The following is a 25,283-nucleotide window of genomic DNA, read 5'->3' as shown; positions in this document are numbered from 1 at the left end:
CAATGTAAGAGGTAAGTATTATGACAGAATTTGATTTCATTTATTCATTTATTTTGGTTCTGGGATTAAACCCAGAAGAGCTCTACCACTGAGCTACCACCAACCGGGCACGGTGGCACATGCCTGTAATCCCAGCAATTTGGGAGACTGAGCCAGGAGGATCCCAGGTTCAAGACCAGCCTCAGCAACTTAAAGAGACCCTGTCTCAAAATAAAAAATAAAAAGGACTGAGGATGTGGCTCAGTGGTTAAGCGCCCCTGGCATGTAGTACATATAAAATATATAAATATATAAACATATTAGTATGTATTTATACAAATATAAAAATGTGAATATATATGTACATGTGTATTTAATTATTTACTTCTTTGTTTTTCTTAAGACAGGATCTTGCTAAATTGCCCACGCCGGCCTCGAATTTGCGATCCTCCTGTTCAGCCTCCCGAGGAGCTGGGATTACAGTCGTGCGACATATCATGGTGCTTGGTCCTATTTCAGAGATGAGAACTCTGAGACCAGGAGAAGGAAGTGACTACACCAAGGGTGCCAGGCCCGTCCTACCGTGCCAGCCTTGGTGGGGGCGGGGCTTCGAGTGGGCGGGGCCGTGGGTGTCCCGGGGAGGCACCGCCCGGTTCTCCCGGGTTGGCGGGCTGGGGCCATTTGGTCTGCGCGCAAAGAGCCGCGGGGACCATGGAGCCGGTGCCGCTGCAGGACTTCGTGCGCTCCGTGGACCCCGCCTCCCTCCCACGTGTGCTGCGGGTCTACTCCGGAGTCTATTTGGAGGGTGAGTGGCCGGGCTCTCCCCAGGTGTGGGGCGAGGGCGATGTAACCTAGGGAAGCCTCAGCCGAGGTTCGAATGCTGACGCCTCCACAGCCCAGGGTTGGTGGTTTGGGGTCACAATCAACCCCTCTGCACCTCAGCTTTTGCTTTCGTGGAATCGGGGACCGCTGACCTGTCTTTCAGGTGGTGCTGGGAAGTCAGTGAGTTCGGCACGGGAGGTGGGTGGAAGTGAGCCAAGAACCACGGTTTGCATACTGTGCGGTTTTTTTTTTTTTTTTTAATTATTTTTAGTTGTAGATGGACACAATGTCTTTATTTTTATGTGGTGCTGAGGATCGAACCCAGGGCCTCACTTGTGCGACGCAAACGCTCTACCACTGAGCTACGATCTCAGCCCCATATACTGTGCGTTTGGAGAAGCCGGGACTGTGCCCAGGGAGCGGCATCAGGACGCTCTGGAGCATTGCTGTTGTTTGACCATTTGTAGTGCTGGGGATTAGGGCTTGAACCCGGCAGGCAAGTGCCGGGTTCAAGCCCTAATCCAGTTCCATAGCTTCTTTACTGAGCTACATCTCAGCCCCCAATGCTTAAGTGACAGGTCGGTCCTCCCATCTCTGCCATACACTCCTCCCTACTCTGACTTCCCTCGGCTTAGTCTGTCTTGGCCCTTCGCTAGATGGTGGGCAGTACCTGATCTGACCGGTCTTCAGTTTTCAACTTAAACGGCTCTTACTCCGGGAAGACCTCCCTGCTCTTTGCTCCTTGGCTCACCTGCACATTGCTCTCTGCCCACAGCCCACCTGCAGAGGCACAGTGATAATTTATTGCCTGAAAGAACTAGAGGGATTGACAGGCAGTGCATGGAAAGCTAGGCTGCTCTGTGGGGAGGGAGAAACTTTGGGCCAAAGTGGAAGAAGGGGAGGTGGAGGAGGAAGGGATCTGAGAGTGCTGAGGGTGGGGTGCAGGCTCCTGACTTGTGCGCAGTTCTTCTGCAGAAGTGCCCTGCGCCATCCTGCTCCCTCTCTGGAGGAGCACTTTCTGCACCACAGCCATTTCCTGCAGTGTTCTGAGGACCCAAATGGGATCCTAGACTGAAACTGAGACACACAGAGGACCACCCAAGGCTTGCCTGAGGGTCGAGGGGCACCACCTCATGGTGGGTCTCTCCAAATCCATTTGGGAATCTGAAGGATTTGAGTTCAAGTTCTGACTTCACCTCTGGGGGCTTCCTGCAGACAGGCACCTGGGATCTGTTTGTTTTTCTCCCCAACCTGGGACCAAGCTCCTCTTACCTCCCAGCCTGCCCATGTCACAATATCTGAGTTTCCTCATTCTGCCTGACTTAGGGTGGTGGGAAATGGCGGAAGTCAGAGTGACGTGATTAGAGAAGAGCTTGACAGGGTGTGAGTGTGCAGATGGGATGAGTGTGGAGGAGGGTCAGTTGGCTATTCCGATAGGGGCAGACACAGGGCAGGGGACTCTGGACTAGTTGACTATGTAGTTAGGAGCACTGGTTTTGGAGGCAGCTACCTTGGGCTTGATCCTAGTTCGGCCTCCTGTTACCTGATCATCTGATGAATGCACTCAACCTCTTCAGTCTAAGTCATTATTTAAGAATGAGAAACTGCTCCTTTCTCCAGGGCACGCCTAGGTTTAAAATGCAGTGATGCATGTGTAGCACTTAACAGAGGGTCAGGTATATGTAGCTCTGCAGCTGCTGCTCTCACCGGCCGGGGCGGTCCACATCCTCACATTGTAGACGGAATGTGTTGAGCCCGTGGGCATTTTCCTGGGGTAAGAAAAAGTTCTCATTGAAGAAGACCTTAGAAGATGGAAAGATCTCCCATGTTCTTGGATAGGCAGAATTAATATTGTCAAAATAGCCTTACTACCAAAAGGGCTATACAGACTTAATGCCATTCCTATTAAAATTCCAGTGATATTCTTCATAAAAATAGAAAAAGCAGTCATGAAATTCATTTGGAAAAATAAGAGGCCCAGAAGAGCCAAAGCAATCCTTAGCAAGAAAAGTGAAGCAGGAGGCATCATGATACCAGAACTTAAATTATACTATAGAACTGTAGTAACAAAAACAGCATGGTATTGGCACCAAAACGGACCCAAAGGCCAGTGGAAATGGAATAGAAGTCAGAAACCCATATAAATACAGTTATCTAGACAAAGGTGCCATAAGCATACATTGGAGAAAAGATAGCCTCTTCAACAAATGATGCTGGGAAAACTGGGAATCCATATGTAGTAGATTGAAATCCCACCCTGCACAAAACTCAACTCAAAGTGGATCAAGGACCTAGGCATTAGACCAGAGACTACACCTACTAGAAGAAAATGTAGGCCCAATTCTCCATCATGTCAGCTTAGGAACCGAATTTCTCAATAAGACTTCTAAAGCACAAGAAGTAAAATCAAGAATCAATAAATGGGATGGTATCAAACTAAAAAGTTTCTTCACAGCAAAGGAAACAAATATGTTAAGAGAGAGCCTATAGAAAGGGAAACAGTCTTTGCCACCTGTACCTCAGATAGATAAAAAGAACTCAAAAAACTTAACCCAAAAAAAGGATATCCCAATCAATATCAAATTTTTCTTTTTTGGTGGTGCTGGAGATTGAACCTGGGGTCTTGTGTATGCTAGGCAAGAGGTATAATCCCCTGCCCCCTTTAAAATGTATCAAAAATTTTTCTTTGTTTTTAACCCAATCAATAAATGGGCAAAGGAACTGAACAGGCACCTCACAGAAGAAGAAATACAAATGGACAACAAATATATGAAAAAATGTTCAACATCTCTGACAATTAGAGAAATGCAAATTAAAACTACACTGAAATTTCATTTACTCCAGTCAGAATACAAGTAGGGGCTGGGGATATAGCTTGGTTGAAGAGTGCTTGTTTCACATGCACAAGGCCTTGGGTTCTATTCCCAGAGCTACAGGAAAAAAAAAAAAGTAACAATAATTGTTGGCGAGGTTATGGGGGAAAAGGTTCACACATACATTCATACATTGCTGGTGGGTATGGAGATTCCTTAGAAAATTTGGAATGGAACCACTGTTTGATCCAGTTATCCCACTCCTTGGAATACCCAAAGGACTTAAAATCAGCATGTTACAGTGACACAGCCACATCAATGTTTATAGTAGTTCAGTTCACAATAACTAAGCTATGGAACCAACCTAGGTGCCCTTCAACAGATGACTGGGTAAAGAAAGTGTGGTATATATACACAATGGAATATTACTCAAAGAAGACTGAAATTATGGCATTTGCTGGTAAATGAATGGAACTGGAGACTACCATGCTAAGTGAAATAAGCCAATACCAAAAAAAAAAAAAAAAAAAAAAACAGAGGCCACATGTTCTCTGTGATATGTGAATGCTAACACACAATAAGGGGGTAGAGGGAAGAATAGAAGTTCAGTGAATTAGACAAAGGGGAATGGAGGGAAGGAGAAATATGGAGGGGAATGGGAATAGGAAACATTGTAGAATGAATCGACATAGCTTTCCTATGTTCATATGTGAATACACTACTAGTGAAACTCCACATCATGTACAATCACAAGAGTGGGATCCTAATTAGAATAGTTATAATGTATAATATATCAAATACACTCTACTGTTATGTATATCTAAAAAGAACAAATTTTAAAATGAACCTAAAAAAATGAGTAAAGTTCTCTGGGCCAGTGTGAGGGATCTCCTGGGGGGTTCCCTGGGAGTAGGGTGGGGTCAGGTGGCCCCAAGGCCTTCCACCTGCAGTTTTCTGTCTGCCATCAGTTGGATGGGGAGCCTGTGCATTCTATGCGGTGAGAGATCTCTACTAGGCATCTTCTAAGTTCTCTGCATGGCTTTAGCAATTTAAAACAGGAAAGCAGAGCTGCCAAGCTTGTAGGTGGCACCCAGAACCTTGGCCAAAGGGCCTTACCCTGTCAGTGGCCTCCACTGTCTACTGTGCTTCCTTTAAAAGCAACTCATCTGGATGGGTGTGGTGGTGCATTCCTTTAGTCCTAGAGACTCAGGATGCTGAGGCAGGAGGATCGAGTATCATGAGTTCAAAGCTGTCCTAAGCAATTCAGTGATACCCTGTCTCTAAATAAAATATTTTAAAAAAGGGCTGGGGATGTGGCTTAGTGGTTATGTGCTCCTGGATTCAATCCCCAGTACCAAAACTAATTAATTAATTAATTAATTAAAAAATAAAAGCAACTCATCTGGCCTGGAGTGGTGGTGCATGCTTGTAATCCCAGCAACTCAGGAGGCTGAGACAGGAAGATTGCAAGTTTGAGGTCAGTCTCATCAATTTAGCAAGGCTCTAAGCAAGACTCTTGTCTCAAAGATAAAAACAAGGGGCTGGAGTTATGGTTCAGTGGCAGAGTATTTGCCTAGCATGTGTGAGGCACTGGATTCAATCCTCAGCACCACATATAAATACATAAAAAATAAAGGTACATCAACAACTAAAAAATATTTAAAAAATAAATAAATAAATAAAAATAAAAAACAAAAAGGGATAGGGATGTGGCTCAGTGGCAAAGCACCCCTGGGTTAAATCCTTGATACCAAAAAAAAAAAAAAAAAAGCATTTGAAGCAGAAAGCAAGGTGTTGGGAGTGTCTGGCACCTACCTGTGTGATCTGCAGGAACCACTGACTCTCTGAGTCTGTACAGTGAGGGAGTTGAGGGTCACTGGATTATTTCCTCAGAGCCAGGCCATGCTGGCTGCAGTGATGCCGAGATGGACCAGTCCTACCTGAGAGCTCATGCTCGGAGGCACAGCCATGTGAAAAAGGCCAGAGAAGGCAGCACACAGGGGCGTATATAACGCTAAGAGAAAGCAATGACAGGGCTGTCCTGAGGATGGCTGAGCCAGCTGGCAGAGGAGGGGTGGCCAGGGAAGGGCATTCTAGGCAGCAATTTAGGCAAAGGTACAGCATAGCAGAGTCCGTGGGGAACAGGGCACAGGCCACCCAGGGCTTGGCCCTTGCCACATGAGGAAACTGAGTCCTTGTCTCCACAGGCTCCATCTATGAGATCGATGGGAATGAGTGCTGCCTCTCCACAGGGGACCTGATCAAGGTCATCCAGGTTTGCCTCCAGAAGGTGATCTGTGAGGATCCAGGGACAGGTCAGACCTTGGAGCTCCCTCCCAACTTTCAAGGTAAGGACACCCTTGCCCACCCTGGTACCCTCCAGGCATGCCAGTGGGTCACTTGTGGGTGTGCTTGCTGATCCCAGTACCTACTCCCACCCCTCTGGCTTTACACACGAGGTTCTCATATTCACCAGTATCCAGCCTCAAGGCCAAGGATGAATGACTTCAGAGCAGTCTGACACTCTGATCGTGTCTGCTTCTGTACCAGGCCTTTGCCAGGTGCCAGTCTCTGTGCTCACTCACATATTCACTCATCAAACATCTGCCAACACCCATATGTGACAGGCCCTAGCAGGGGCAGGAGTGTGGAACTCAGGATGAACCAGGTGCTTCCAGGGTGGCAGTGAGAGGTGGACAACAGCTGAATAGGCACATACTTTAGAGAGGACTCTGGGTGCAGAAACCTGCCCTGCCAGTGCTCTGTAAGGCTTGCTGGAAGCAGTGGCTCCCAAGCTAGAAGAAGGATCCCAGCTTGAAATGCACATGTGTATGTGGTGTTTAAAAAACCCCAAGGCACCCAGTGATCACATGAGACCTGTACCTTGGTGGACCATGGCCCAGACCTTGAACAGCAGCCTGGATGGGAATCCCAGATCTGCTATTATCTCTTGACCACCACGAGTTCCTGTGGTCTCACTAGGCCATACATAGCTTCCTCCTCTGTAGTGAGGGCATTAGGCTTGATGTGAGGATTAAAGGAGCTGGGTGTGTGACGTGGAACAGGGCTGGCACACAGCAAGCACACTCTGAGGACTTGCTCTAGGCTGATGTGAAAGGGTGGGGATTCCAGGTGAGGGGAAGTTGAGAGAGGGGAGCAGGAGCCAGACCACCTGAGGCTGTGAGGTGGGCTCAGCACAGTTTGGTCTCTTATTCTTTATTTACTTTTTATGTGGTGCTGAGGATCGAACCCAGGGCCTCACACGTTAGGTGAGCTCTCTACTGCTGAGCCACACCCCAGCCCCTGGTCTCTTATTTTTTCTTTCTTTATTTTTTCAGTACCAGGGATTGAACCCAGAGGCACTTTACCACTGAGCTACACCTTCAGCCCTTTTTATTTTTTATTTTGAAACAGTCTTAATAAGTCACTTATAGCCTCACCGAATTGCTGAGGCTGGCCTTGAATTTGGGATCCTCTTGCCTCCTGAGTTTCTGGGGTTACAGGGGTGGGCCACTACACTGGACTTGGTCTCTGTTTTGAAGGTGCTGAGTGAGGTTTTTAAATACACAAGTGACATTTTGTTTATTGTTTCTGGAACTGGGAATTGAACTGTACAAGCTTCTTTTATTTTTTATTTTTTATTCTGAGGCAGTGCCTCACTACACTGCCCAGGTTGGCCTACAACTTGCCATTCTCCTGTCTCTGCTTCCCAAGTATCTGGGATTACAGGCCTGTGGCCAGCCTGTCCTATTTTTTAGTCCTCCTTCAGGTTAGCGTATCTCCTCAGACTTCCTTTGTTTTGATGTGGACATTTCGAAGACTCCAGATCAGCACTTTTTTTTTTTCTTTTTGGTGCTGGGGATCTAACCCAGGACCTTGCAAATGCTAAGTACATGGTCCATCGCTGGCCCCTAGACCAGTACTTTTGTGGAATGCCTGTCAGTCCAGGCTTTGTGATGTTTCCTTGGTTAGATTTGAGTTGTGGGTTTGGTGCAGGAAACATTGCTTTTGGAGATGGACATTTAGGCCACTATGGCAGATGACTGGTTGTTGGCTGGGGGTGCAGCGGAAGAGCAGTCAGAGAGCGCTAGCAGACAGGACAAGGGGTAGGGTGGTGACCTGAAAACACTTTAGCCAGTAATTCCTGGAGTTTTGGAGAGAGGGACAATGGCACTACCCCTGGTGTGGAGTGGGGGGACAACAGGTTTTGGATGTGTGGGGTTGGAGCTGTGGTGTGGCATCAGGTAGAAATGACAAATTGGCAAAGTGAGAGGCAGGGAGGTCTTGAAGTGGGAAACTGGAAGTCGTCTGTGTCTTCTGGGGAAGGGGACACTGTTCTGTTCTCTGCCTCTGGTGACAGTCCCCTTCTGTCACCACTTCTGACCCTTACTGTCCATTCACACTGTCATTGTGCCTTCTGTCCCTCAATTCTGCAGCCTGGATGTCCAGATGTAGGCCCACCCTCAGGGTATTCTGGCTGGGTTGTCTGCAGGGCCACTCCAGGATCTGGACCCAATAAGATCTGCACCCATCCTGACTTTCCCTCCCTCTGAATCCCACAGGTCACTTCAGTCCTCTCACCAGCCCCCACAGCTTCAGAACCCTAGAGGAGCTTGTCTGTGATACAACTCAGAGCTCCATACAGTTGCCCATTTACTTCACGTCAACCCACAGCATTGTCACAAAGAACAGGGTGGTGACTGAGAACCAGCCCCTCATGCTTGAGGCTGTGGAAATGCATCATGGAACCCACTGTGCACGCTGTGTCTTGGTGTCAGGAGCCCAGCAGGTTGTCCTGCACCTGCCCCTGTCCCAGAAGGGGCCCTTCTGGAGATGGAAGCCTGGCACCCCCCAAACCCTGCTCCAGGTTTTGCAGGACCCAGCCTATAAGGATGGCATGTTTACCTGTCCAAGCCTTCCCTGGAACTCCTTGATCCTAAGGCCCCAGTATGAGGTCCAAGCCATCATGCACAGTGAGTAGCCTGGGCGGGGGTTGGGGGGGTGGATGTGGGGGGATAGAGGGCCCTGGGGAGCTGGTCTGATGGAAGACATCATCCCTCCATGGGAGGATGTCTCCCCTACTCTTAGGGGTACCAGGTGGCTTGCCCAGTATATACAATGTATCAAATAAAAGTGCCCAAGTGGGGAATTTGGTGTAAAAGGAAATAAGAAAATGGGATAAACATGAGTGCTTTGTAGAACTGGCAGAAGTTGGGTTCTGAGCTTGCTAGCAGCTGGTACAAAGAGACACTTCCTCTCCAGGAACTGCAGTTGTTGCCAAGCGAAAAGCTGACCAGTTGTTTGGGAGGAACATTTCCTGACTTGGGGAGAGCAGGATTGCTCCTGAAGGCCCCCTCTGTTGAATGACCAGAGGGTACCATCAGTGAACCCCCAGCTGTTTCTCCTTGTTTCTTGGTGTATTTCTCAGGCTGGTGGCAGCATGCAAATCAGGGCTGAGGAAACAGGCAGAACCTGGCCAAAGCTGGTTAGTGAGAGGCTAAGGCTGAGCTGAGGTAGAATGGGGGCCTGGGCCTCTTTCCTGGAGCACAGATTATTTGCAGCTCAGCTCTCTGGCATTTACCTGCAGAGCAGTTCGGGCTGACTGCAAACCTAGCACCAAGTGTGATTCTTTAATCTTTTTAAAAAGTGGTGACGGGCTGGGGTTGTGGCTCATCGGTACAGCACTCGCCTAACATATGTGCAGTGCTGGGTTTGATCCTCAGCACCACATAAAAGTAAATAAAATAAAGGTATTGGGTCCAACTACAATTATTATTATTATTTTTTAAAGGTGGTGTTAATGATAGAACCCAGGGCCTCGCACATGCTAGGCAAGCATTCTAACACTGAGCTGCACTCCAAGCCCTATTTTTTTTTTTTTTTTTAAGAGAGAGAATTTTTTTTTTAATATTTATTTTTTAGTTCTTGGCAGACACAACATCTTTGTTTGTATGTGGTGCTGAGGATCGAACCCGGGCCGCACGCACACCAGGCGAGCGCGCTACCGCTTGAGCCACAACCCCAGCCCAAGCCCTAAATTTTTTTACAGTGGAAAAATTCAAACATATTAAACGGGGGGGGGGGGGAGTAAAAGGAGCCCCATGACCTGCCAGCCAGCATCACAGTGACCACTCATAATCCTCCTTGTTTCATTTCTGCCCATCCCTACTCCACCTGATTATTTCAAGACAGACCCCAGATATCTTTTCTTTTCTTTTTTTTTTGGTAGGGGGGAGGTACTGGAAATTGAAATCAGGGATTCTACCACTGAGCCACATCCCCAGCTCTATTTATTTTTTTTATTTTGGGACAGGCTCTTACTAAATTGCCAAGGCTGGCCACAAACTTGTAATCCTCTTGCCTCAGCCTCCTGAGTTGCTGGGATTACAGGTGCATGCCACCGCTTCAGGCTCCTGAATCTTTTTGACAGACCGTATGGGGTTGAACAGATTTTCTTGCTCTCTGGTATAAGGTGTTTTAGACTCCTTTTGAACACTTCCTGTCGAGGAACTGAAGTTGTTTCCCAGGATGCCCTGAAACCACTCTGGGAAATGGTAGTAAGAGACCATAGTCTGGGGATCCAGGGACTTGAGTGGTGGCTGAGGCTTGGCAGGCTGCCCCAAATAACAAGGCAACTCAGGTTACTATTCTGAAGAAAAAGAACTGTATAACAAACGCCCCATATGAACATCTCCCAGCTTCAACCAATTATCAGCTCCTCTGGTGTGGAGCAAAAGTCCCAAGTCACCACCCTCTAAGCCTCAGTGTCCTCACTTGTAAAATGGGGAGAGTATTCTCTGCCCTATCTTTCATGCGTTGTGATCAAACCATACAGTGATGGGCCAGTTTGCTTCATAGTCTTTTAGAGCCACTTCTTGAGTTTATCCATCAGGATGCAAATCAGTGCCTGGTGAAGAAATAAGTTGCCCAAAGTGTTTTTTCTTCAATAGTTTTTATCATTCTGTTTAAATTCAGAAAGGATTGGGACAGGAAGTTTTATGAAATTGTATTTAAAATTAAAATTTAAGAAGAGGTTGGACTGGGCTGGGGTTGTGGTAGTCTAGTGCTTCCCTAGCACTTGTGAGGCACTGGGTTCGATCTCAGCAAGCATATAAATATAATTTTTTTTAAAAAAGAGAAAAAAGTGGTTGAACTGATTGGCTATTAGGATATTAAGGAATTATCAAACAATTATTTAGAAGCAGTGATGGCATTTTAAAAAAATTATTTTTCTTTAATTGTAGATAGAAACATTTATTTATTTTTATGTGGTGCTGAGAATCGAACCCAGTGCCTCATACATGCTAGGCAAACACTCAACCACTAAGCCACAACCTCAGCCCAGTGATGGCATTTTAAAAATTTTAATTATCCCCCTTTTTAGAGAAAACACTGAAATAGGCACCCATGGCATGATGTGATTATTCTGAGTCAGAACCTAGTGGGGGGTAGTAGCTGGGGATACAGACAGAAGCATATGGGCCATGAGTTAAAAGTTGAAGCTGGATATTGGGTATATTAAACTATTCTATTAATGTTTAAAAATAGTGATTTTGTTAAAAAAAAAAAAAGAGGCTTAAGGAAAAGAGAGGGCAAAGAATCTAGTACAAGAGGAAAATGCTGGTAGGAAAGAAAAGCTACAAATAGGAAGGAGGCCACTAGTATTGACAATGCTCTTTGCTAGGGTGGGGTCCATCACTGGGTCTGTGTGGTGCACCCCTGAGCTGACCTCCCCCCCACAGTGCGCAAGACCATTGTCAAGATCCCCTCCACGCTGGAGGTCGATGTTCAGGACGTCACCGCCTCTTCCCAGAATGTCCACTTCATCAAACCACTGCTGCTGAGTGAGGCCCTGGCCCAGGGGGGCCCCTTTCCTCTCTCCACAGAGATCCTGGAAGTTCCAGAGGCACCCCCCATCTTCCTCAGCCCGTGGGTGGGCTCTTTGCGCAAAGGCCAGAAGCTCTGCATCTATGGCCTGGCCTCACCACCATGGCGGGTCCTGGCCTCAAGCAAGGGCCGGAAGGTGCCCAGACACTTTATGCTCTCTGCGGCCTACCAGGGCAAGCTGCGGCTCCGGCCAAGGGAGTTCCCCACAGCCTATGACCTCCTGGGTGCTCTCCGGCCAGGCCAGCCCCTCCGGGTGGTGGTCACAAAAGACTGTGAGGGGGAAAAGGAGGAATATCCTGAGTTCTCTTCTCTGGCTGTGGGTGACCGGCTGGAGGTGCTAGGGTCTGGCCAAGTCTATGGGGCCCAAGGCCAGGACATAGATGTCTTGGTTTGTCAGCGGCTGAATGACCAGTCTGGGGAGGAAAATGAAGAGTATGAAGAGGTGGAAGACCAAGAACGGCTTCTGCTGCCCCTCTACATGCCTGGTGGCTTTGTGGAGGAGAGGAACGACAGCCGGCGCTACAGCCTGGCAGATCTGACTGCCCAGTTCTCCCTGCCCTGTGAGGTCAAGGTGGTGGCCAAGGACTCCAGCAACCCTGCTGATCCCCTGGTCTCCTTCCCTGGCTTGCGGCTAGAGGAGAAGATCACAGAGCCGTTCTTGGTGGTGGGCCTGGACTCCAAGCCAGGGACATACTTCGAGATCCCTCCCCGCTGGCTGGACCTGACTGTGGTGGAGACCGAAAGGCAGCCAGAGTGGCTGGCTGGGCCGCTGCCGGTGGCTGTGGTGGAGGAGCTGTCAGAGGCCTTCTACTACAACCTTCGGAAGCTACCAGCCTGTGAAAACCAGGAACCCCCGCCCAGGCCCCCGAAAAGCCAGAACCTCAACGAGCAGAAAACAAGCAGCAAGGAGGAAAGCACCGAGGTACCAATTTACAGCAGGGAGGGGTCCCTTCTCAGGCTCCTCAGGGGCTCTTCCGTCACTTCTTTGCCAGGTTTCTCTAACTTGTAGTTTGCCCCACTACTCACCTTCAGTCCTCGCCATCCTAGGGTTGGTGTGATTATCCATATGATTGATAACTGAGGCCCTGAGACTCACCCAAAGTCCAATTAGTAAGTGGGAGGCCTAAACTTGAGCATAACCATGCTGATTCCAAGTTTATGGTTCTTTTCCTTTCTCTGCCACCTGCTGTCACTCTGGACTTTGAGCCTCAGCATTGTTCACTTACACTGTTCCAGCAGCCTCATTGAGCCTTCCTGGACAGCTGTCAGAAGCCTCCCCAATCCTTCTCTGGTTATTGCTAGGCCTTGACTCCATGTACTCCACATGGCATCAGTGTCCTCTGAGTTGACTCTAGTCTGGCCTTCCTGGGCCATTTCCCACAACCCATTCTGCAGTCCCCACTCCACCCACCAAGGACTCCCGAAGCCTCACACAGGGGGCCAGGACTCCTAGTGGCAACGTGCACATACCCGGCCTTTGGCCAGCACCGTTCTTCCATGGGGTGAAGTGAGGCTCAGAGTCCCCTGGTGTTTCAGTTATGCTCTAGGCTCTGTGGCTAGAGAGCTGGGGGGTGGGGCAGGGCAGGAACTCTACCTGCTGCAGGGCCAGTGAGCTCCACTGAACTGAACCACAGGGAATCAGGTGTGACAAAAGACCCAAGCATAGTCACATTCCAGACATTATATTACCAGGTTTACATTCCACCACCAGCACAAGCCACTCCTCCACATGTGCTGTCACTAAGACCAAAATTTTATTTTGGACTTATGGTTTCAGAGAGGTTAAGTCCATAGCTGGTAACTCTTACTGCTCTGGGCTCAAGGTGAGGCAGAACATCATGGCAGGAGAGGTTGGTGGAGAGCTACTCAGTTCATGGTGACCAGGAAGCAGAGAAATCAAGGAGCCCAGGACAAAATTTAACCCATAAGGCCATGCCCCAGTGCCTTACATCCTCCAACCACACACCACTTGTCTACAGTTACCACCCAGTAGTCCATTTAAATTATTAATCCAGGGTTGGGGTTGTGGCTCAGTGGGAGAGTGCTTGCCTACATGTGTAAGTTACTGGGTTTGAACCTCAGCATTGCATACAAATAAATGAATAAAATAAAAGCCCATCAACTACTAAAAATTTTTTTAAAAATAAAAAATGATTAATCTACCAAAAGGATTAATCCACTGATTAGGTTATAGTTCTTATTAATCTATTTCACTTCTGAACATTCTTACACTAAATACAGGAGGGAGCTGTTCCAGGATAAACCATTTACCCTGGGGATAGAACTCTACCAGACCTCCATCCCCAGATTTTTTTCTTAATTTTGAGGCAGGGTATCACCAGGATGCCCAGATTGGCCTTGAATTTGCAATTCTCCTGCTTCTGCTTCCAGAGTACTTGGCACTATAGGCATGTGCCACCATGCTCAGCAGAATCCAATATTCTTTTTTTCTCATTGAGAAAATAGGCACAGAAAGGCAAGTTCAACATGAGCTCAAAGAGTGGCAGGGCTAAGTTTAAAAACAGGTGTGACCGTATAGCCTGTGCACCTAACTACTACTGCTCTGCCTAGAAAATGAGCAGAGAGCTATAAAACAAATGCTTTGCAAACTAACAAAGTTTTGGACCTTGGGACTGTACTTAGTACCATGTTGGTAGCTATATAGCAGTGGAAATTATGAAGATTAGTACTGAGTGGTCTTGTCCTCACATCTGTGGGCAGGGGTGAGACAGTCATTTTTTGACAGGCTAGACTGGGGTCCCTGAAACAGGCATATGACTGTGCTGGAAAGAATACTGCACAAAGGACTGAGAGCCCTCAGTCCCAGCCTTGGCTCCACAAGGAATCACTGCTATGGCCCTTGAACAGCACCTGCTCCTCTCTAGACACCAGGCTCTCCCTTTCTGATCAGGGGATGGGGACAGTTCACTCTCTAAAGCAAGATGTGGTGAAAAGGCCACTGGCTTCATAGGTCACCGATGTGGTGCTGGGTCCAATCCTTGGCCCCACTTAGGACCTCTGCCCTGTGGGGATAGCTGACAAGGCACAACTCTTCCTTCATTTGTAAATTGAAAACTGAAACAGACCCTATTAGAGGGTTACTTGAGGATTCAGTGTGCACACATGAACGGCCTATGGTAGTTCAGTGAAAGTCCTCTTGGAGCCCTCAGACCAGCAGCTTTGTTCTGAAGCTTTGTGATTATCTTCTCATGGTCTCTCCACTTTGTTTCTCCCCACCCTCCAACCACAGATTTAAAGGCCATTCACTGGCACCCTATGTGGAGAATCCCAGGGATACCCTGCCTCTAGTCCCCAACCCTGTATTTCCTACCCCACCAAGTATTTTATGTGCTTGTACCAAAAACAAGCTTCCTGGGAAGCCTTAACCTGAAAAGCAAGTAGAGAGAAGTGACCATTGCTGGTAAATTATACTTCATGGACTCTGCTGCCATTCCTTGCAACCTTGTTAATTTCTGTTTTTTCTCCCAAAGTCTTCTAAAGTCTCAAAACCAAAGCATCCCAAGATCTCTCTGCTGCCCAAACTAAAGGCGAAGACCTTGCCAGAGTTTTTCAATGACAAATCAGATATGTACAGCAAGGTTACCACCCGAAAGGGCATCAGGCCCACTGAGTCCCAAACAGAGAATCCAGGTGAGTCCCTTATATGCCTGCCCACCTTGTCCTTGCTTCTCCCCTTCCTACCCTGTTTCTCTGCTGCTCAGTACATTAGGAAAATGCACTGTTCTCATCTCCGTGGTCCCAATTTGAGGGCTGAGCCAGGAAGGTCCCTTGTCTCTCTCCCATTGGGCTGAAGAGCCCTGGCAAAGAAACAAGTTCAATCCCCAACACACTACCCTCCCCATGGCACATAGGGCAAACCAAGTAGCTGAGGTGTTCAAAGAACAAATTGTGGTTTCTTGGCTACCAAGGACCCAGAACACCCAGGCCAATTTCTTCCCTATTCAAGTGAGGAAACTGTAGAGGGGAAGGAACTTGCCTAATGCCAAAGATTCTCACTGACTTGGAATGCTTTTGCAGATACCGATGAACATGATTATGAAGAAATAGTTGAGCACTTTCGGAAAACCCTCTAGGTTCTGGAGAAGCTGAGCCTCCTAACTGCTGCATCTTGGGGAATAAGGACACCAGCCAACCCTTGAAAGCCTCCAACATCTGGCACAAGGTCTCAGAGAAGTCACTCAGGCAGAGAATGGAACTCAACAGCAGACACAGCACCAGCTCCTTGCTCGTGGATCCCTCAGCCTGAGCTTTGGTATCCAGAGGAGCTAGCTGGGCTCTACTCAGTCTTGTGTCCGTCCCTACCAGTTGTCTCACTGGTGGGTGCAGAGAAGTCAGAAAGGCCACCGACCTTCACTGAGTAAAGGGGACTTATTTGACCACACTGCATTGAGGGCCCTTCATGTTTGCCACCCCTCCCAGGTTTTTTGCCCCTCAGAGGCTAGGACTGTGTCATCCTCATCTTGATAGCACCTGGCACATGATCAGCTGTGGAGAGCCATTCTGACACGTGATTGGGTGACTCCCGTTAAGGGCCTGAGGCGCTCTGGCTGTGTCGGAGCTTTCCCGACCCTTTCCTGATGAGAGAGCCCATCCTGTGGGGGTGTGCGTGACCACTGACCCCGGAGACCCAATCACTGACCCTGACCTTGGAGTGCAGCCCCCCCTCAACCTTCATTGGATGGAATTCTACCCTGAATCTCTTGTCCCCCCAAATAAAAGGCTACTCCCCGGCGTGTTCACTCTCTCTCTCTCCTGCTAGCCCAGAGTAATCCTCGCTGCCCTGCTGGGCGGCTGGAGGCGGGAACCAGGGAGGCGAGCCGTCTCGGACCTAGCAATGTAAAATAAGGTACTGGTTTGTGTGTTTTATTTTGATCTCTTCTAACTAACTTAATGCCTAGAACCTCATTAATGAAACCACTGTGCAGGCCGCGTGGTAGAATTGGCACCCACGAGGGGGGCATTCTGAATTAGTTAGATTGAGTGGGAGCGCGCGCTAAAAAGATAAGGAAAAGAATAAAGAGGAAATAAGGAATAAAGAGGAAATAAGGAAAATAAGGAATAAAGATAAAGATAAAGGAAGAGGTGACATTTGGGTCACAAAGTACCTGGAGATATTGAAGGAAAGAGACGTTAAATTACTTAAAATGGGAAATTCTACTTCTTCGGATAAGGAAATGTATCTAACTATTTTAGACAGTATAATTAATCAGAAAGGAAAACAGATAAAGAAAACTCAGTTATTACAATTCTTAAAGATTGTAGGTGAATATTGTCCTTGGTTTTGTGACCAAGAGTCTCCAAATTTACTTACTTGGGAGAAATTAGGAAGAAAGTTACAGAGAGTCTGTCTTTCTACTGAAATACCTGGAGGTATAGAGAATATACAGAAAACTTGGACAGCCCTAGAAGTCTGTCTTTTTGAATATATGGGCCAGAGTTCGTGGCCCCCTGAAGACCTTTTAAAAGGCATTCAAAGAGCTATTAGGTCTATTCAAATGGAAAATCAGCCTGAAGCTAAGTTAATTTCCTTTCCTTTGAGCCGTTTAAAAACAAAAGCGCTAAAAGCCAAGACAAAGGTTAGAATTGTGCAAGCTAGCCCGCAGACAGATTGTACAGAACAGCATGATACAGAAGAAGCATCTCTAATCTTAGAGAGCCCTCCGGAAGTGGTAAACGATCTTCCTGGAGAGGAAAATACGGAAGAAATTCCTAGAGGGGCTCAGGGTTCTTCTCAACCACGTGATTTAGAAACCCAAATTCCAAATGGCGATAGTACAGAGTCTGACTGCAGCTCACAATCTGAGGAAGAAGAATTAGACATAGAAACTCAGGACTTAGAGAGAAATTTTAATAGACTGCATTTAGCACCACCTGCCCAAGCTTTTCAAATTCGGCCGGTACCTGCTAGAAGGACCAAATTTAACAGGTATGCTGAATTAAAGATGACTTTTCTTACCCCAGTTCAGCAAGGTATTAGGAAGGCTCAAGAAATGGGAGAAGATACTACCGGTTTTCACCTCTTTCCAGTTTTTGAACAAACTAATGAACAAGATCAGAGAGTTAGAGTTCATGCTGTAATTCCATTTAAAACTATCAAGGAATTGAAAAATGCATGTGAAACGTACGGCCCAAATTCGCCTTTTGTTCAGAGTCTGATAGAAAATATTTGCTCACAACCCCTTCCTCCTAGCGATTGGATTTTTTTAGCCAGATCTTGTCTGAGCGGGGGAGATTACTTGCTTTGGAAAACTTATTGGACTGATTTTTGTAATGAACAGGCAGAAAGAAACAGAAGACAGGGCATAGAAACGCCAGTAACGATGTTTTTAGGGACCAAAGTTAGAAATGTGAACTCGCAGCCCCATGCGGAGAATTCAGATGGCGCAGATCAGCCCGCTTTCTCACCGCCGCCGGCATTTCCTCCTAGCGGGAGCCCGGGAATTCCAGGGGAGGTCGCACAGTGTGACGTCATCGCGCCGGCCATGGGGGCCGCCATCTTTAGATTTACCAGAGCAAAACAAACAGTTTCCGTGCCAACCATGGGGGCCGCCATCTTTAATTTTACCGGAGCGGAACCACAGTTTCCGTACAAACCCCTAATGATTTTCAAGGCTTTTAAGAGAGATATTTTAGCCAAAATGGGATTGTTATTAGTTACTCCAAATTCTATAAGATCAGTTGAGGAAGTTAATCAGAGGTATTTTCCTGGAGATGATAAGGAGACCTTTCAGGAAGAATATCTGTTTACAAGCCAGTCTCCACGACAAAGATTAGTAAATACTCCAGACCAAAAAAATTTTTTTTTTAAAGAGAGAGTGAGAGAGGAGAGAGAGAGAGAGAGAGAGAGAGAGAGAGAGAATTTTTAATATTTATTTTTTAGTTCTCGGCAGACACAACATCTTTGTTGGTATGTGGTGCTGAGGATCGAACCTGGGCCGCACGCATGCCAGGCGAGCGCGCTACCGCTTGAGCCACATCCCCAGCCCCAAGACCAAAATTTTTATTAGGGGCCCTGAGTACTTCCCCGATCCCTAAGACAGCTGAAAAAATCACGTGGCTCACAGAGGAGCCTATATGGATTTCTCAGTGGCCCATCTCAGGGGAAAAGCTTAAAATAATTCATAGATTAGTTGAGGAACAACTTCAGGCTGGTCATATTGAACCAAAACTTAGTCCTTGGAATACCCCTATTTTTGTTATTAAGAAAAAGTCAGGAAATTGGAGATTACTACAGGATTTAAGGGCAATAAATCAGGCAATTCAGCCTATGGGATCATTACAGCCAGGACTTCCCTCCCCCAAAGCCATTCCTTTAGATTATAGCTTGATGGTAATAGATTTAAAAGACTGTTTTTTCTCTATAAGGTTACATCCTGAAGATTGTGAAAGATTTGCTTTCACTGTCCCAGCAATTAATTTTAAGGAACCTGTTAAAAGATATTGTTGGAAGGTACTTCCTCAGGAAATGCGTAATAGCCCTACACTGTGCCAAAAATATGTTGACCAGGCAATAGATCCCATTAGAAATAGTTTTCCTGATGCCTATATTATTCATTTTATAGATGATATATTATTGGCTCATGCTAATCCAGAAGTACTTTCAGAAATTTTTACTCAGTTAGAGACTTCACTTACAGCAATGGGTTTATGTATAGCTCCTCAAAAAATTCAAAAGGTATCTCCTTTTCAATATCTAGGTCAGATAATTCAAGGGAGTACAATCTGTCCTCAAAATCTTCAGATAAGAGTTAAGGAGTTACGTACCCTTAATGATTTTCAAAAACTATTAGGAGATATTAACTGGCTAAGACCATCTTTAAAGCTAACTACTTCTGAGTTAAGTCCTTTATTTCAGATATTACAAGGAAATCCTTCTCCAACCTCTCCACGTCAACTAACCTTAGAAGCTAAGGCAGCCTTGAGAAAGGTTGAAATTGCAATTAAAAATGCACAGCTTACTAGAATAGATCCTAAAGAAATAATGTATTTATTAATATTTCCAACTGAGCATACCCCAACAGGAGCCATATGGCAAAGATTAGGAGTTATTGAATGGATTTATTTATCCCATTCCCCTCAAAAAACATTAATTCCTTTTCATGATTCTATAGCTCAATTAGTTATTAAAGGTAGGACTAGGATTTTATAATTAATTGGATCTGAGCCTGATATCATAATTATTCCATTTTCTGTTCAACAGACTAATTGGCTTTTTCAAACTTCTACCTCATGGCAGATAGCTTTTGCAGATTTTCCTGGGCAGATAGATAGCCATTATCCTCGTGATAAGATTGTACAATTTGCATCATTAACGTCACTTATTTTTCCAAAGATTGTATGTTCTCATCCAATAGAGGAAGCTTTATCGGTGTTCACGGATGGTTCCAACTCTGGTAAGGCAGGTTTCTTCAGCCGTGTTCACACAGAGGTAATACAAACTTCTTATACTTCTGCTCAAAGGGCAGAGCTTCAAGCTCTGATTTGTGCCTTAGATTATTTTTCAAATGAGCCTATTAATATCTATTATGACAGCTTATATGCAGTCGGAGTTACCAAAAATATTGAAACCTCAGTTATTGGGTTTACTTCATCACAGGAGTTATTTGAATTATTTCATAATTTACAAAAGACAGTGCTAATGCGAAAGTACCCATGTTTCATTGGACACATCCGTGCCCATACTAACCTTCCTGGACCTCTAGTTGCAGGTAATGACACAATTGATAAATTAGTAGCTTTTTGTCAACAGATGTCTTCGTATGACTGTGCACTAGCTTCCCATTCCTTGCATCATCAAAATGCTTCTAGCTTATGTAAAAAATTTAACATTACCAGAGAACAAGCTCGTCAGATTGTAAGCCAATGCCCTAAGTGTGTTATTCACACTCCATCTCTGCCATCAGGGGTAAATCCCCGTGGATTAAAACCAAATCAAATATGGCAAATGGATGTAACTCATATTCCTCAATTTGGTAAACAATGTTATGTGCATGTCATAGTGGACACTTATTCTAGATTTATTTTTGCCACAGCACGTACTAAGGAAAATACTCAACATGTAATTTCTCATTGCTTAGCAGCTTTTTCCGTTTTAGGGTGCCCTATGCAGATTAAAACAGATAATGCTCCAGCTTATGTAAGCTCTTCTTTTCAACAATTTTGCCAAGAGTTTAAAATTAATCATAAAACAGGAATTCCTTATAACCCCCAAGGTCAAGCCATTGTAGAACGAGCTCATTTATCTATTAAGCTTCAATTACAAAAGTTAAAAGGGGAGAATAAGATAGTGACTCCCCAAAATAGCCTTAATCATGCCTTATTTGTTTTAAATTTTTTAAACTGTGATGCAGAAGGTCACACTGCTGCTGAGAGGTAAATGTCTCCCTCAGTAACAGGCCCCTTAGGCAGAGTTCTGTGGAAAGATTTACAGACTGGTCAATGGAAGGGTCCAAACCCGGTAATAATGCGGGGAAAAGGCATGCTTGTATCTTTCCAGAAGGTGCTTTCTGTCCTATTTGGGTGCCTGAACGTGCTATCAGACATGGAGGAGATAGAACCCAGATTCAAGAGACTGCGGATCGACCCGGAGGAGCCACAACCCAGAAGGAGGAGATATCGGAAAAAAAGATGAAGAAAGACCAGATTGAACCAGCCGAAAAGCTGATTTCATGGAAAGATGTGAAGAAATTAACAACCCAGGCCTCCCAAATACTTCGACGCCTAGAAAAGAACAGGACCCCAGTCTTGATGGTAGCGACAGTAATTGCCCTACTGGGCTGTCAGGTAAAAGGGAATCAAATAGACACTTATTGGACATATTTCCCAGATCCACCCCTGGTACACCCAGCTGTGTGGACTGGAAAATCTATTCCAGTATTTACTAATGACTCATTCATGATGGGAGGATTTACAGATACTCATATTACTCCCAATCATGTAACTAGATTTAATTATTCTGGCTACAGTGCCCAATTACCTTTATGTTGGTCACATGATAAACATACTGGCTGTCTGAAAGTATCATTTGAAGAAAAGACAACAATTGGTAAACCTAGACTGACAAATAATTCTATTTATGGGGACTTAAAACCTAATACTAGATCAATAATTAAGATGGGACTTTCCCATAACAAGCCAGTCATTTCTGCAAAACCTCCACCGGTACCCCACTGTCCAAATAGTTCTATAATTGAAATTGGCACCTTTCCTAAATGGATGGATTATGTAAATACCCTTCCTGTACAACATAAGGTGTCTAAAGCTAGTGGGTATATTTTAGACTGGTCTCCAAAAATTGATAAGAGACAATTACAAAGAAATTCTGCTATGACACCTGCAGGATTTGTTAGTAATATTTTAACTTATAGTGAAGGAGGTGTTCAAAAAGATATTTGGCGTTTAATTGCTGCCTCAGAGTATTTACATTTTACAGATAAACCTTTACCAAAATTTGTCGGCAAGAACTGTAAAGAGGGATCTTGCTATGGCTTAAGAGCCTGTGTCCAATCTCCTTATGTTTTAATTATTGGAAATATAAAAGTTAGATGGATAGATGACAGATATTTTGTTACGTGTAATAAGTGCAACCTAACTAATTGTGTTTCTAGGTATAATGGAGGAAAAGGAGTGCTGATGCTTCATCAGCCCTCTTTTGTTTTATTACCTGCTAATATTTCAGAGCCATGGTATGCTGATGCTGGTTTACAAGTCTTGCAGCAAATTCATGCCCAGCTAACAAGACCTAAACGTGCTATTGGAGTCATAATTGTTGGTGTCTTAGCACTGGTCTCATTTATTGCCTCAACTGTCTCTGCATCTCTGACATTGTCTCAGAATATTCAACATGCAAAATTTCTTAATAATTTAGCTCAAAATACTTCCAAGGCTCTGCATAATCAAGTAAATATTGATGAAAGGATTGAGACTAAATTAAACGCCTTAGAGGCGACTGTCATAAACATAGGTAATGAACTTTCAGCCTTAAAATTTAAGGAAAGGCTTAAATGCCATGCTAATTATAAGTATGTATGTGTTACAGCTGCCAAGTACAATGCTTCTCTCTGGGATTGGGAGAAGATTAAAAACCATTTATTAGGTATTTGGCAAAATAGTAATAATAGCTTGGATATTCTGGAACTTCATCACCATATCCAAGACATTCAAAATAATAGAGCTGATTTTTCAGATCCCTCTTCTTTGGCTAACCAAATATTGAAGGAGTTAAATGGATTCAACCCTGGAAATATTCTTAAGCACTCCGCTTGGTACATTATTGGATTATTCTCTTTGCTGTTAATTCTCTTTTGTATTGTAACTATAGGATGGCGAGTCTTCCAATCAAGAATCCAAAAACTCCAGAGAGTAAACCGCCGCCTCATTGTTAAGAAAAGAAAGGGGGAATATGTGGAGAGCCATTCTGACACGTGATTGGGTGACTCCCGTTAAGGGCCTGAGGCGCTCTGGCTGTGTCGGAGCTTTCCCGACCCTTTCCTGATGAGAGAGCCCATCTGTGTGGGGGTGTGCGTGACCACTGACCCCGGAGACCCAATCACTGACCCTGACCTTGGAGTGCAGCCCCCCCTCAACCTTCATTGGATGGAATTCTACCCTGAATCTCTTGTTCCCCAAATAAAAGGCTACTCCCAGGTGTGTTCACTCTCTCTCTCTCCTGCTAGCCCAGAGTAATCCTCGCTGCCCTGCTGGGCGGCTGGAGGCGGGAACCAGGGAGGCGAGCCGTCTCGGACCTAGCAATGTAAAATAAGGTACTGGTTTGTGTGTTTTATTTTGATCTCTTCTAACTAACTTAATGCCTAGAACCTCATTAATGAAACCACTGCGCAGGCCGCGTGGTAGAATCAGCACTTGCTAAATGGGATTTGTATGAATGTGTGTGGATCTGGCTTCAAGAACAAAATCTTAGGGCCTTGGTTCTCAAGAACTAGGGGAGCCAATTCAAAAAGAATCTAAGGGAGGGGCTGGGAATATAGCTCAGTTGGTAGAGCACTGCCTAGCATGCATGAAGCCCTGGATCCAATTCCCAGCAAAACACACATGAAAAAACTTTGTGGAGACCCAAAGCTGTGGAAGACTAACAGGTTTCAGTAAGTGGTGCTGACACTGTTAAAGCTATAAGTGACTATTAATATTGTTTCTTCTAAAAACATGTAATAAAAGTAACATCTGGATTTTTTCTTTTTTTTTTTTTAGTGCTATGGATTGAACCCAGCAGCACATTTTATTTTTTGAGACAGGGTCTAAATTGCTTAGGGCCATACTAAGTTGCTGAGACTGGCCTTGAACTTGTGATCCTCCTGCCTAAGCCTCTGGAGTTGCTGGGATTACAGGCATGCACCACCACACCAGGCTGGATTTCTACATGAGTATCTTTTATCTTTTCTTAACTTCTGCCTGTACGCCAGACCCTTTACAAACCATATCCAATTCCTTAACTCCTAGAGGCAGACAATGGCTTGATTTTTAAAGATTAGGAGAAAGATTGATCAAGAGCCTCAGGAGGAAGATTAATGCAGTCAGTAAATAAGGGTGAATTCCCCAAAAGCAAGAGCCTATGTTAGGATCCCAGCTTGCCACCTACCAGCTTTAGCCATCAGCAAGTTATTGTAACCTCTTTAAGCTTCAGTTTGTTTGCCTTTTGGTACCAGGGATTGAAGTTCCAGGATGTTCTATCACGGAGCTACATTCCTCTCCTTTTTAAAAATTTTGAGAGAGGGTCTTGCTAACTTGCTGAAGTTGGCCTCAGTTAGTGATCCTCCTGCCTCAGCCTCCAGTGGTACTGGGATTACAGACATGCACAACCACACCCAGCTAAGTTTATTTCTTGACACATAAAACTAATAGTTATTTACCTAACAATACTGTTTTAAAGATCAAGTGAGATATCTTTACAAAGCATTTAGCACAGTATCTGGCACACAGTAAATACTCACTAAACATGTTAATAGTAGCATTGTTGACCAAGATTATGCAGCTGTGTCCGTCTCTAATATGTACTCTTCCCACATGTGTACACTGTTTTCTAGTAATGAAATTCATACCATGTTTAAAATATGTCATTTCCAGAACTTAAATTAGCATTATCTGCTTCTATACCTAGAAGACCCAAAAAGTTCCACCAGAAAACTTCTAGAACTAGGTAAATGAATTCAGCAAAGTAGCAGGATATAAAAATCAACACTCATAAAATACTTGGGAATCAACTTAAAGAAAGAGGTGAAAGATCTATACAATGAAAACTACAGAACCCTAAAGAAAAGAAATCAAAGAAGACCTTAGATGATGGAAAGATCTACCTTGCTCTTGGATGGGCAGAATTAATATTATCAAAATGACCATACTACCAAAAGCACTATACAGATTTAATGCAATTCCAATCAAAATCCCAATGGCATTCCTCATAGAAATAGAAAAAGCAGGCATTAAATTCATCTGGAAAAATAAGAGACCCAGAATAGCTAAAGCAATCCTTAGCAGGAAGAGTAAAGCAGGTGGCATCACTATACCAGACCTTAAGCAACAGTGGAAAAAAAAAAAAAAACAAAAAAACCAGCATGGTACTGGCACCAAAACAGACTGGTAGATCAATGGTACAGAATAGACTAACCCACAAAATTAAAATTATCTTATATTAGGCAAAGGTTCAAAAACATACATTGGAGAAAAGATAGCCTTTTCAAAAAATGGTGCTGGGAAAATTGGAAGTCCATATGCAACAAAATGAAATTAAACCCCTATCTCTCACCA

At 45.1% G+C, this 25,283-nt stretch overlaps 1 protein-coding gene across 1 annotated transcript; it reads left to right on the top strand.

The window, feature by feature from the left end:
* The first annotated feature begins 650 nt into the window (after positions 1-650).
* On the top strand, positions 651-16,002 carry THEMIS2 (thymocyte selection associated family member 2). The gene is made up of 6 exons (XM_081307747.1): positions 651-784; positions 5,822-5,962; positions 8,177-8,587; positions 11,357-12,423; positions 14,993-15,152; positions 15,540-16,002. The coding sequence occupies exons 1-6, from the start codon at positions 691-693 to the stop codon at positions 15,593-15,595; spliced, it is 1,929 nt and encodes a 642-aa protein (XP_081163873.1). The 5' UTR covers positions 651-690; the 3' UTR covers positions 15,596-16,002.
* Positions 16,003-25,283: the final 9,281 nt, after the last annotated feature.

This window comes from Spermophilus citellus, assembly GCF_964194105.1.
Source record: "Spermophilus citellus genome assembly, chromosome: 9".
Taxonomy (NCBI): domain Eukaryota; kingdom Metazoa; phylum Chordata; class Mammalia; order Rodentia; family Sciuridae; genus Spermophilus; species Spermophilus citellus.
The sequence above is the reverse complement of the archived record's forward strand: the minus strand, read 5'-3'. Positions and strand labels throughout refer to the sequence as shown.

Coding starts and splice junctions, on each gene's coding strand:
- THEMIS2 (XM_081307747.1), top strand. CDS start 691: ATGGAGCCGGTGCCGCTGCAGGACTTCGTGCGCTCCGTGGACCCCGCC. Junction 785..5,821: donor CTCCGGAGTCTATTTGGAGG/GTGAGTGGCCGG, acceptor TTGTCTCCACAG/GCTCCATCTATGAGATCGAT. Junction 15,153..15,539: donor GTCCCAAACAGAGAATCCAG/GTGAGTCCCTTA, acceptor ATGCTTTTGCAG/ATACCGATGAACATGATTAT.